The sequence below is a fragment of the Mytilus californianus genome, unplaced genomic scaffold, assembly GCF_021869535.1.
Source record: "Mytilus californianus isolate M0D057914Y unplaced genomic scaffold, xbMytCali1.0.p SCAF_11, whole genome shotgun sequence".
In the NCBI taxonomy this organism is placed as follows: Eukaryota; Metazoa; Mollusca; class Bivalvia; order Mytilida; family Mytilidae; genus Mytilus; species Mytilus californianus.
In genome coordinates this window covers 34,060,174-34,074,432 of record NW_026262593.1, presented here as the reverse complement: position 1 = coordinate 34,074,432, position 14,259 = coordinate 34,060,174, and the positions used below count along the sequence as shown (strand labels likewise).

General features: G+C 32.5%; 2 protein-coding genes across 2 annotated transcripts in view; both read right to left on the bottom strand.

Moving 5' to 3' along the window:
- LOC127720879 (uncharacterized) overlaps positions 1-10,560 on the bottom strand; it is a 36,023-nt gene extending 25,463 nt beyond the window's left edge. The window contains exons 1-5 of the mRNA XM_052227623.1: positions 10,441-10,560; positions 8,863-9,018; positions 5,429-5,527; positions 3,197-3,343; positions 1,426-1,534 (exon numbers count right to left, since the gene is read on the bottom strand). Coding sequence (XP_052083583.1) covers positions 1,426-1,534; positions 3,197-3,343; positions 5,429-5,527; positions 8,863-9,018; positions 10,441-10,533 — 604 coding nt within the window. The 5' untranslated portion in view covers positions 10,534-10,560. The remainder of the gene's footprint in view (positions 1-1,425; positions 1,535-3,196; positions 3,344-5,428; positions 5,528-8,862; positions 9,019-10,440) is intronic.
- LOC127719954 (peroxisomal targeting signal 1 receptor-like) overlaps positions 1-14,259 on the bottom strand; it is a 156,587-nt gene that overhangs the window by 58,929 nt on the left and 83,399 nt on the right. The window lies entirely within an intron of this gene.

The following is a 14,259-nucleotide window of genomic DNA, read 5'->3' as shown; positions in this document are numbered from 1 at the left end:
TATTGTCATTTTTGGCCTCTATGAAAATTATAAATTGAATTTTATCAAAAATAAAGTTATTTTACTGACAAAGTACTTCATTTACAGATCTAAGATGCAAGATATAAAACCTCATATAAAAGAACTTCAAAATTACATAAAAGAAAACTTGATTTTAGAAAAATATATATTCTCAAAATATTTGAGTGTGGAAGAACACAACTTGTACTGGAACCCCTGGGCTAAGGTCACTGATTAAATTTTAATGGTGTTAATCCATATACATATGTGTGTATATGATTATTTGAAAGTATATGTATATTGTTATACCATATGCATGAACATATTTGTTTATTGCACTATTACTATTATTATTATATTAATGAAAATGTTTTTACTATACCTAATTCATAGATTTCATACTGTTACCCCATAGTATGCGTAGTATGCTTATTTATTTCACTTGCTTGATTATTGTGCCACAAGATAAATATATGTTGATACATAAAAATTCATGAGAAAAAAAAATAAATTATAAAAAAAAGAATAAAAAAATCCCAAAGGGACATTCAAACTCATAAGTTGAAAATAAACTGACAACGCCATGGCAAAAAAAATAGATCAAAAGACAAACAGCAGTACACAAAACACAACATAGAAAACTGAAGACGGAGTAACACGAACCCCACCGAAAAAAAGGGGTGATCTCAAGTACTTCGAAAGGGTAGGCACATCCTGCTCCGGATGTAGCACCAACACATACATATCGAATGTACGTTAATTTACTTTTACCGTGTCCCTAATAACATTCCTTATGATCGTTGGTTCAATATCATTTCACAAAATAATGAATAACCAATATCTACGAAAACTTTAAATTTTCTGATAAAACAAACATTGCATTTTCGGAATAATGAATTATGCCTCGAAAGTGTAATTGTAATGTTTTCTTAACACGACATTTGTGACTCATACACAGAAACCCCCAAATCACCTTACTATGTTATTTTTGCTTATATATCCTTACAGCTTGTCGATTTCTATGTTTTGAAAGATATTGTTTGATGGGAGTTTTGATGAGGGGATAACCTGGGCAATCGTAGTTTTGATATTTCCTTTAATGATCTCTTTTTTAAATAATAATCTAAATAAACAATTTCCAGCAATGATTAATAATGAAAATAAAATGTTTGTATTTCATTGCTGTAGATGTAAGTACTAAGCCTATCCGTCTCCTTAAGATGGTTGATATTTGTTGTTTTGTTTTCTTTTTTCTTATAAAAACATTCTAATTTTCAGCTGAATCAATAAGTTATATGGATATAGGGAAAATGTGCTTATATTATACATCGCATAAGAGTTTGGGTCTCTAAACGCTGCCCTTACCAATGATTAATGAAAGCATTGTATTTTTAAAATGAAACCAGTTTAAGTAAACAAACAAACCATTTGCTGCTCTCTTCGAACTTAAAATCTCTTTCGCAGGCCGTGGTTCAATTTTAGTTCTTTTGAGTATGTTCTTCATCACCTTCCTTAAATTCTTTGAAACCTTTTTCTAAAAAGAAAATTTCATTTAATTTTACCCACTGTAATGTGGATTGAACCTAGTATATTTTTTGCAAGATTTATAAACTAGAGGCTCTAAAGAGCCTGTGTCGTTCACCTTGGTCTATGTGCATATTCAACAAAGGACACTCTCCAACATTGTAGACGAGAATAGAATTCATGAACAAAAACTCTGTTTTGTTGATCTTGTATTGCTGATCATTTAGTCTGTTTAGTTTCTGCTTATCTTCTTAAGTTTTTGCTCAAAACACAAAAGAGGGTAAACAAAAATCCCTATTTAAGGGCAATCACTCCTATAAAGAGTGACAGTCTACTAACTATATCAGCAAAATTTGACTTGTAATAGATCTTGCCTTGCTAATCATTTTTGTGATTTAAAGTGTCTATTTCTCTATTATAATTTTTATCATATCAGTCAAAACGCAAAAAAAAAAATCATAAAATCGTCATTAAAGGGAAATAACTCAAATAAGGAGATGTCCGACTATTTCCTCCATTTGTATTAATTGTAGATCTTGTCTTGCTGATAAGTTTTGCTTATTTAAGTTTCTATTTATTTATTATAATTTTTAAGATATAAGGCAAAAACGCAAAAATTGTCATCAAAGAACAATAGCTGTAATAAGGAGTCGACTTACGATTTTGACCATCAAGCTTATTTGTAGAACTTGTCTTTCTGATCATTTTTGCAATTTAAAGTTTCTCTCTATCTATAACAGTTTTTAATATAATAGGCAAAAATAAAAAAAAATGGTAAAATTTGTCATTTAAGGGCAATAACTCCTATAAGTAGTCACCTGACAGTTTTGACGTCAATGAACAATTGGTACAGCTCAACATTCGGAAAATTTTTGCACTTGTCAGAATTTCTTTTTTTCGAAACGGCTTTCAACATAATAGACAGAATTTGCATTTTACCCCTATGTTCTATTTTTAGCCATGTCGTCCATCTTGGTTGGCAGGCGGGGTCTTTGGACACATTTTTTAAACTAGATAATGATGATTGTTGCCAAGTTTGGTAAAATTTGTTTAGTAGTTTCAGAAGAGAAGATTTTTGTAAAGGTTAACGACGACGGATGATAGACGACGACGGTCGACGGACGCCAAATGATGAGAGAAGCTCACTTGTTTCTTTGGGCCAGGTGAGCTAATAAAGTATGATATAGTATTCAGGATCTTGTAAAACCACAAAATCTTTTGTGGTAGGGATAACAAGAAATAACTCATTTTTGAAATAGTATAAGCAAATTATAGATTTTTGTCAAATGCAGAACGGAATACATAAAGACAGGTATATAGTCTTTCAAATTTATCAATTTGTCTATAAGTTGAGACTTGATATCACAAAAACCGAACAAAGTTAAATGCATGATACGAGTATTTATTTTCCACTTCAATTGTCTTGATTAACACAGCATAAAAATTTAATAAAATTGAGAATGGAAATGGGGAATGTGTCAAAGAGACAACAACCCGACCAAAGGGCAGAAAACAGCCGAAGTTAAACCCATATCTAACTAAAATCAATCGTCATTACTAATCGATCGCATAATGAGTTTCAATATCGATCTCTATAAAAGTATTCCATTCGACCCCATGCTAACACTTTTCTTTATCAAACAAAAGCAAATTTCAATATTCGAATACCTACGGAGGTCTTATCAGTAAATAAAGCCTTGTTGGAAATGATTGTGTTGACTGCCTTGGCCACAAATCCAGCGTCTTCAGAATTTAAACCCATTTCAGAATTTTCATCCGGTGTTTTTTCATCCATTGTAGTAACCATAGTTTCTGTTGACTTTAAAAAATAAATATTTTGTTATATATTAGGCTTAGCATATCTCCTAACATTTCGAAATCACTCTACATAGAACAAGAGGTAAAATATGAAGAAATTCTGAAATTGTAAAAGAAGTAAAATAATTCAGTCCTTTCAAAACTATGCTGATTGTATTGATCGAAAGGAAAAAGGATAGTATAGTGTGTACACTTCGAGGCAAAAATGATATGTGTGATGCCACATTGATGGCATACACTTGTTGAAAATGAAATATTTGACCTTAAATCTTTATTTTGAACATTGCTTTTTGTAAAATTGGTTATAAGACAAGGATACCAAAAAAAGATGTTTAACCTACATTAACATCTTTTTTTAATACCACTTGTAGCGAAATGTCTCTTTTGGCCAACATTGAGTTATGTCTATCAGCATTTATAAACAGATCTTAAAATGTGGCTATTTTTGCAATTGATGCAATTTTTCATAAAATACAAGAAGTTTAAACAAATCGTCAGATACTATTAAAACTATTAACAATGATCATAATAAATGATCATAATGATACAATTTTTGGTTCTCGAATTTAGGGGTCAAATACGTGGTATATTCATAGCTTCGCCTTAGTAGTTTTCTATTAATAATCTTATACCGATTTCAATCATTGCATATTTGTCCAAAAAAGACACTATCCTTGTTACATTTGCAGTTATCAAACACAGTATATATTGGACAATCTGAAAATGAAAGCATTACTATGATTTTACTACACCCGAGAATAATTGAGCTTAAAAAACTCTCAGTGACATTCATTTTTAATATATTCAGTACAGACAAAATAGTTCCTAAAGAGTAAAGTCATCCCTATATGACAATGACACTCAAAATGTGTTATTTACCCGATGATATCTTTTGATGGGGTAATAGTTCGCATATGTAAGTCATTGAAAAGACACTTTGTGATAGATCATAGTTTTGCTGCATCGTACAATAATTGAAATGTCAGCTTTTTTCCAGATAAAAGAGAACTTACAGCTTATAACGTTTTCGTTTAACATATTTGTTTTAAAACACTGACGTCGAAATGATAATGTGACGAAGTTGGGACTAAGAAACATATTACTGTCTAAAACGTTGTCACTTAGAAGAAAAAAAAATCAAGGTTTAGTAAAGTTTCTCAGTAAAGTTTTTATACTGAAGTAAATGCAATTCCTGAACTAAGATTGTGTACAGATTTATATAATAAAGAAAACAAAATTAATGAATCAGTTTGCTTGATTTTCACAGTCTGAATAAAGAAATCGATTTCGACCCTAATTGACCAATACTGGTCGCAATGATTTTTCAACGCAAATATCATGGAGTAAAAAATTCCAAGGGCGTAAACTGCTTCGGTGGATTAAGAAATATCCTTATTATATAAAGAAAATCTAAAATGTCTCTTCTAAAAAGATGCAAAAGATACCAAAGGGACATTTAAACTCATAAGTCGAAAATAAACTGACAACGCCATGGAAAAAAAGAAAAAGATCAATAGACAAACAACAGTACACAAAACACAACATAGAAAACTAAAGACCGAGCAACATGAACCCTACCAAAAAACCGGGGGTGATCTCAGGTGCTCCTGAAGGCAAGTAGATCCTGCTCCTCGCGTGGAACCCGTCGTGTTGCTCATGTTAGTGGAAACCCGGTGATAAGTCTTATTCGATAGGTCACATTCGGGGAAAAGAGGACGCATTGTGGTTATGACAATTGGAATATATCAGTCGTCATCTGTGAAACAGATATTCCATAACAATCAAGAACTCTTGATGGCATCCGTAAAATTTACGTAGAGATGATTTCAACCTCATTTCTTGGAACTCTTTAATTGGTTTAATAGCAACCCTCTATCATGAAAATTATGCTAGGAAATGGAAGCCCTCAAGGTGTTGTTTAGGATTTAAAATACAGATACAAAACATAAATTTAGAACCAAGTGGACGTTTGTCTCGGCTTTTGAGTTTATGATAGTAAAGTTACAAATCTGGTATAAGAGGGACAGACCTAAGTTTAACCCATTAGGTTGTCTTAAAATAAAAAAACTACAATCTTCTATTTTACCTGCTGAAGAACAGATTTTGTATCAGACTGTTTCTCTCCACTATCTACGTAGTAAGCACATTTCATTGGTGTTGACAAGTCAGGTGTCGTTGGTTTAGGCTATTAAAACAAGTGTAGTTAAGTTCATTTACTGTAAACCAACTTATTTTCGCGGATACTTTATTTCGCGTTTATCCCTTTCTAGACCACTTCGCGGCGATTTAATTTCGCGATTTTCAAATTTACTTGATGTATTTTAATCAAGTTTTTCATATTCGCGAAGATTTATATTCGCGTTACTTTTCTACTCGCGAAAGTCGCGAAAATAAATCATTCGCGAAAATTAGTTGGTTTACAGTATTCAACCATTTCATCCTGATATTCATTCAAATGTTAGAAACAATCAACGAGTGACCGAACACACATTTATTGACGTACGCCATTAGCAATTTAGTTAATTTTCTATGCTTTCGGTCATAGGTTATTTTTTTTACTTTGACTTTTTATGTGGCCAATGAAGAATATGCAAGGCACATAACAAAATCCTTCCCTACTCGTCCTAATTCGTTCTGTTGGGATTACGTTGACAACGTCTTGACACATTTATTGTTGTACAGTTGACGACAGAAGTGTGAAACTACTGTATAAAAATCCGTATGATCCTTCTGTCGTAGTCGGTTCTTTTAAAAGAGTATCAGTATGCATTCTAAAGAGACAATGTTTAATTGGAGATTAATTCATAAAAGATATATTTTCATATTCCCCAGGACATAACGCGGAAGTTTTTATAAATCGTAAGTCAGATTACTTAAGACTCTCCGATGTGTTAGACGTATTTGTCTTGTTGTGCATAGAGTGATGTATGATTGTGCATAGGAGTGTATTTAAGAGCATTTCGAGAGTCCAAAACAAGGCATAGAGTGATGTATGATTGTGCATAGGAGTCTATTTAAGAGCATTTCGAGAGTCCAAAACAAGGCATAGAGTGATGTATGATTGTGCATAGGAGTCTATTTAAGAGCATTTCGAGAGTCCAAAACAAGGCATAGAGTGATGTTTGATTGTGCATAGGAGTCTATTTAAGAGCATTTCGAGAGTCCAAAACAAGGCATAGAGTGATGTTTGATTGTGCATAGGAGTCTATTTAAGAGAATTTTGAGAGTTCAAAACAAGGCATAGAGTGATGTTTGATTGTGCATAGGAGTCTATTTAAGAGAATTTCGAGAGTCCAAAACAAGGCATAGAGTGATGTTTGATTGTGCATAGAAGTCTATTTAAGAGCATTTCGAGAGTCTAAAACAAGGCATAGAGTGATGTTTGATTGTGCATAGGAGTCTATTTAAGAGCATTTCGAGAGTCCAAAACAAGGCATAGAGTGATGTTTGATTGTGCATAGGAGTCTATTTAAGAGCATTTCGAGAGTCCAAAACAATGATGTAATATACAATAGGACTCTATGTAAACATTGTATTGTCCTGTTTAAATAGTAATTACATTCGTACTACAGAACAGTAAGTCAAATAGAGATTTTGGCATCATAATGACGATGAGACAATGTTGTCTAATTTATGATCTGCGGCTGAAACGGCACCTTTGACCCTTACAGTTTAGGGCTGGGGTCTCAATTATTTCTCTTGATTATCATTTCCAAACTAAATATACCCACCCCTGCAATTTGAGAATGTTCACATATCTGGAAAGTGGTTGAGATCCGCATCATGGTTAGATGAATTTAATAGGGTCCCAACTACCTGCGATTTAGGTTTGTTCAAATATTGAAAATATTTAAGATCCCAATACCTAACCATACATTTTCGTCTATGAAGTGTAGCAAAAAATTGAACGATATATCCCCAGGGGTGTATATATATTTATTGCGTATAAGGGTACTTTGTTTTTGAGACTTCGTGACAGCCTCCTGGGACAGCCATTACTTGTTTTTGGATGAGTTCATTTTTTTATTTGTATATTGAAGAGAACCAGACTGTACTGCCACCTATAACGACCTTCTTGTAAAGCAGTATCAAAGAATAAAATAACATTGTCCTGACAAAAAACCTGAACATTATAACTACAGTGTGTTGGAAATATTTTTGATCCAGATCCAATAAAGGTTGGAGGATATACCCAAATAACTATTGAAAAGTCGGCAAAGTTCGAAATTTTACTGTAATTGCATAAACCAAAAAATAATTGATTTGTTTCAACGTATATAATATACAAATCACTGGGACGTAATTTATCAGATTAACTAATATGTAAAAAGGTAAATATGTTTTTTTCTCAAGTTTCATAACAATTTTACCGCAGAAAAGCAGATTATATTTCAACAATTTGAAACGAACTTATTCATAATAATAGTTTTCTCGCTTTTGCCTGGCAAACCAATTGGTTTAAAAAATTAAGAATCATCATAAAATATTAGGTATATACTTTTTTGTTTAAATAACTCTGCGGGAATACAAACACCTATGAAGTGAAAGCGGATCGAAGTAATAATAATGACGTAAAGAAAAAGAAACTATTTTGTTTTCCATATCATCTCTTTAGGTAACGTAACAGAATAATCATTAGAAAAGTTAACACGATAGACTATCGGACAAAGAGATCATTTTTTTTAAATGTTGCAGTGGGAGAAGCGTTTTTGGGTAATTGCCCTAGACTGTTGGTGAATTAAGGATGTTCGCTCCTCTTGTTTTTGAATTTTTGCCAGATATTCGGAATCCTCTGGTTTTATCCATGTTTTTCCATTAAGAAATTTTGTCCACTAACCCCTTCTTTTCTTTTCATAATTTTATTACATATAGTTTAAAAAGCCATATCTGAAAATCTTATAAAATCCTTGTTATTTTCTCAATGTTTTTGAAAGAAAAAAGGTGCCAATGTTAAATGTATGAAAAATCTAGAGAGAATTATTTCCCGCCAAATTTTCAATGGCTTATATCTCAAAAACAAGCACACGGACCCTTCATTTTTTTCTGCTTTTTTGGTTCCTTTATATATATACTATAAATTTAGAACAGTCTTTTAAAAAGCTTGTTATTTTAAAACAGAGTAGCGAACATCCTTAACCAGATGCCTATCATTACTACTGTTGATTGTAAGTATGAAAAATAATGCTAATCCACTCGACCTAGGGGTATTTTTCGAAGACTGTCTCTTTATAATCCACTCGACCTAGGGGTATTTTTCGAAGACTGTCTCTTTATAATCCACTCGACCTAGGGGTATTTTTCGAAGACTGTCTCTTTATAATCCACTCGACCTAGGGGTATTTTTCGAAGACTGTCTCTTTATAATCCACTCGACCTAGGGGTATTTTTCGAAGACTGTCTCTTATTACTTACAAGTCGGTTTTTCATTGATCCAATGTTTTCTAAAAAAAAATACATTTGACCGCAATGAAAGTGAATGAACGACGAGATCGATTATTGTTGTATTGTCAGTGATCTTACCAATGTCAGGTCTTTGTAGGTACTTGCAGTCGATTCCATCAGTCTCATTAACGCTTTATTGTTTCCACCTTTGTCCACCATAGCAAATTTATAATCATAGTTTTCAAACAATTTCTTGAAAGCATTAGTATCATTTGAAGTTAAAGGTGGACCAGACTGCAAAATAAAAATAAAAGTCCTCTTCAGTTTGCAATATTTTTAGAAAACTATACATGATTAAGGACTATCATTATATAATATTATTTCATATCGGTTAAGAATTAGCTTCTCTTATTGGATAAAAAGGGGCCACATGACATTCTTTATTCTTCAGTAATAAATTCCATCGGTCATTAACAGAACAAAACGGACCAGAAAACCGGTCGTTAACGGACTTTTTACATGTTAAAGACCGGTGGGGTGGGGTTTCTCTGTTAATGACCGGTGGGGCGTGGTTTCTCTGTTAATGACCGGTGTGGCGTGGTTTCTCTGTTTAGAGAGATGTCCCTTTAATTAAACAGTTTCCTGTTTTCAATTTTATATTCAAATTGTTGAATTGTTTACCATATGTTTTCGTAAATTACAAAATTATAGGAAACTTTATTTAGTATTCATATACCATGTATAATGAAAAATTGCACTTAAATGAATGGCAGTGACTTATAGCTACATGTATTACTACGACTGGTCTTCACTCTTTGCTATAGAAATCGTACGATAACTCGAGTTTGCTTTGAACATTTTGAATTTATGAGAATTTATGAAAACATGGTTCCTCAATGAAATAAACATAATAGTTATTGAAGAACTGTTCATTATCGTGATACATGGACTGCCCACAGGACAGTGGTATTGACTAAGACAGTGATAATGACTGAGCCGTAGGCGAGGTCATTATCGCTATCGCAGTCAATACCACTGTCCTACGGGCAGTCCATGTATCACGATAATGAACACTTCTTCAATAACTATTATGTAAATATTCTCTCTCTTGGTTTCTGTGTTGTTTGGATGCTGTCCCATGGACTCATATCACGCATCTTGGGTTAACTTTCAAATAAAACAATTGACAGGATTTTCAGTTGCACAACAATTTCCGGAAAAAACCTAAATCAGATATGATGTAACCAAAAGTTTGGACTTGCAAGTACTCTATATTTTACTTACCTGGTGAGTGGTTTATAATTAACAAGTTAATGGTGTTTATGCTGTGCGTTTAACCAGTAACATGTTGCATGCTAAATAACTACGCCGGTTATTATTTATTAGAAGAATTATTTCACAATTTCATATTTTCCAGGAAATGCCTCGAAATATTGGTTTTATACGAACAATGTAGTAATGTTGCTATTTAAGTGACATTAACAACAGCTACGTCACTTGAACCATTGAAAACTACACCTTTCATTAGCAGACCTTTGTTGTACGTCACCAACGAGAAAAATATAGGTAATTGTACATATCTACACGGCTCGCCAAATGATGTTAGCTTATTTAGTTTAAATTGTCGTGTATACATTAATATATCGATTGTATTATAACAGTTTACTGCGTTTAAACAATTGTTATATCAGTCTTTAAGCGACACAGATAACTCACAGTAATTGTTATTTCAGAAACATTATAATCATCATACACATCATATATATAAACTAGTAAACGTAATGTATAGTTGTTCTCTGGATCTCCCATCGGCAGATATATTTCATTTGCAGTCCTTTCTCCTAAAATGTATAAACAAAAATAATATGTTAAATAATTCAATATTTTTATTATAGTGACGCTATATTTATGTCACATTTTATACATCCTATCTAGTTGGCAATAAATACTAGAGTTAGGATGGAGAATAACTATATATTTTCACAAATTATAAATGTATCTATACAAGGCTTATAAACAGATAGAATGCGAGGCTGTGCCGAGCCGACTACAAATAAAACGTATGTTATGATACCCCATATCCTTTGTTTTTCTATTATGAGACAAGGTTTGGTTGTTCTCTTTATACTACAATTCTTTAAATTGTCCCAATGAAATACTTCGGGTAAATCAACACTTTTGAATTTTGAAGCAGACGACGTACAATCCCACGAAAACGCATTCTTTCAAAACGTCTACAAATAAACTGTACGGAAACAAATTATCAACGTCACAAATAAAGCTTTATACGATCAGTGACTGTATAAAGCCAACGTTTATACGTCAATGCATTTTGACTGCTCAAAACAGCAGAGTTGCACAACAAAGTAGATTTATTTTGATAACTTTCTGATATGTTAAGAATATATAAACTATAAATATATTTTAATACATGAATACTTGTTGTTTTGAACTTTCAGTAAGATGTGAGTGTTTACGCAGTGGTGATTCGACCGCCGGGTAATGCATGCATGGCAGTGTAAGCTTGCCATGTCGACCAAACCAGTCTCACTCCCCGTTTGGAGTTCATGCGTTTATTATTTTGGTTCGTAGGTGTATCACTGTTGCTTCCGGTTTTTTTAAAGCCCCAATATGCCTGTTAGATTACGAATATCAATAAATGAATGGTTCCTCTTCTTTTAGTTTAATGATTTGCATGTATGGTTTTTTTGTCGTGATATATACTTTATTTTCTTTGTTTTTCATTAAAACTTCTTCAAATAAAAATACTGAGAAGTGGTATGATGCACATTGAGCCACCTATCCACCAGAATCCAAATGAATTGGTTGTAAATAACCATCGGTAACCGTACGGATTTCAACAGTGAGCAAAACCAATAACCTAGTGTCAGCTATAAAAGCCTCGACATGACAAAGTGTGAAACAATTCAAAAAAGAAAAACGAAACGAATGTATGATAGACAGCAATTAACGACAACCATTGAAATACAGTCTCCTGAATTTGAACATGCCCATACAGAATTTGGCGAGTTAAATATGTAATACTATGTAATTTAAAACAATATATTGAGCGATTTGATTGTTTGTTTATATATCTTTCCACCACTATATATGGAGTTTTTGGTATATAATTTGAAAAAATATTTAAGTACAATGGTTACCCCCAATTTGAAAAGAAGTAATTTTCTCATCAGTGCCATCTTTTTCTGTGGTTAAAAACGCAAACTTCAGAAAATTATCTGCCTCTGTGTCTCTTGTATCATTACGCCCCCTGTTAATTCCTTCATCTTTCCAGCCATTACATGATATCTTAAATGCAGTCCTCGCAGCATAACCTATTTAAACAAAAAAAAAAACAATAATTTTAAATGAAAACAAGATTGATGTTTATGAAACAAGCATTAAAAGGTATTTTTGAGACCAAAAGTTTGAAATGACAAATATCTATTTTGTATAGCATAAAACTACTATAACCTATAAAAAGCCGTCAGAACCGTATAAAACTAAGCAGATGGAGGTGCAACCTTACATAAGATGTAAATGTATAATCTGTGAACTGGATATTTACTTCCTGCCAAAATGTCTTTTTATATTATATCAGTTCAGAAGCTGGGCTAATAGTACACTCGCGGACAGATAGTTCAACACCATAGTACCAATCAAATGATAGTTAAAAATTAACTTTGTATACGGATTTCAGGAATTACATTAAATTGCTACGTTAAAGACGAAGAGTATGGAAATCAAATATGTAGAAACATTTGGAACATATAAATCAAAAGGGGCCTTAAAAAATAACCAACAGATCAGAATGACTATTATCTCAGTATTCAGTACTTCCGTACTGACAGGATGTATGTAAAGTAATCTTTCTTAATGTTATTTAATTTATGAAATGATTAAGGAACTAAGGTTCCAAATATCTCTTGCAAAATTCATTCAAGATGGATTTGGCTATTCCTTTATGTCCCTTTTGGTTATATATCTCCTAAAGTTTTCATGTATTTCGAAATCCTTGGCTTTCATTTGTTTGAAATTGAGAGTTCCTGTTTAGGTTAAACCATTTGAAAAGTGTTTCGGACGCACCGTATTTATAAAGTGCTTTTTTCATTTCTTCCACTGAGTCGATACCGCTACTTGAGGACTGTTGGTCCATGAAGGTATCTTGAGGACTGTTGGTCCACGGAGGTATCTTTGGTGAGGTTAGTTGTCCGTGTTTTGGTACTCTCTCTATTTATCACATATGTATTTTCATAAATTCTTCGTAGACAAAATAAGAAATTATTAAGAAAAAATATTCCTTTGGTGGGTTTGTCTTTTAGGGTTCCTTTCGGTGATAACGCTCCCCAAATATCTAAAGTATTTATATACATACATAAGTTCGTGGCTGTCAAAAGGTATCGTTTACGCATTCTTGTTGAAAACACCGAACTCCAAGGAAAATTTCAAACGGAAAGTTCCTCACCAAATAGAAAAACCAAAAGCCCAAACAGATCAAACGAATGGAAAACAACTTCCACACTCACGACCCGGCACAGGCATCTCCTTATGTAGAAAACGGTGGACCAAACCTAGCTGCACATCCCCTGATTAGCACGCTTCGGACGCATCAAAATTCTAAAGTTTTATTTTTATTATTTAGCACTTGTTGTATACCCCTACTCATGGAATGTTAGTCCTTAATGTTATTATCAGCTTAGTAGTCAGTGCTGCGCTACTGACTTGATTTATTCATAACAAAATTTAAATTATCTGTTGATAATTTAGAAATGATTAAGAAAGTAAGATCCCAGGTAATATTTACCTTTATTTGATCATTTTATTACCACGCTGAAGTACGTCCATTATTCATTTTTCATTATTCAAAATTCAATAATGAATAATGAAATAGTTCACTATTCACTATTCAATATCAAGTGATGAATAATAAATAATGAAAAAGTTTATGTTTCATTATTCAAGTTAAAGCGGTGAATAGTGAAATAAAAATAAAAAAATTGACTGTGACATTTTAGCTATATCCCGTATTTCTAAATTAGTCTTGTTGGTGTTATCTAACAAATATTCAAATTGCTATCAGAAAAAAATAAATAAAAACACTCTTTAAATTCTAATTTGATTTATTTATCTGGTTCCTAGTTTCGGAGGATAAACTAGTGGGTTTTCCTAACTATTTTTAACAGAAATTCCTTGGTTCAATGTATGGACGACTGAATACCAAAACATATATTTATAAATTAAAATACTCTACGTGGTCTTTTTTTATTTTCACTGGACCTTTGCTATTCTTCATCCACTAATTATAGATATAACAAGTCGATTGTTCAGCAATGACCATTAGATGGGTTACGGAGGACCTAAATGCCAAAATACGCGTGAAAATTAAGAAATAGCCAATTTTGGGTCCCATTTGTTCATAGAATTCCGTAAGTATTTAAGTACTTCCTAATACTTGAACATCAAATATTTAGTTGTGATCGTTCTTGGTGAAGGTTCTTTGGACGAACCAAATTAATAAAGTGTTACTTTTGTTTT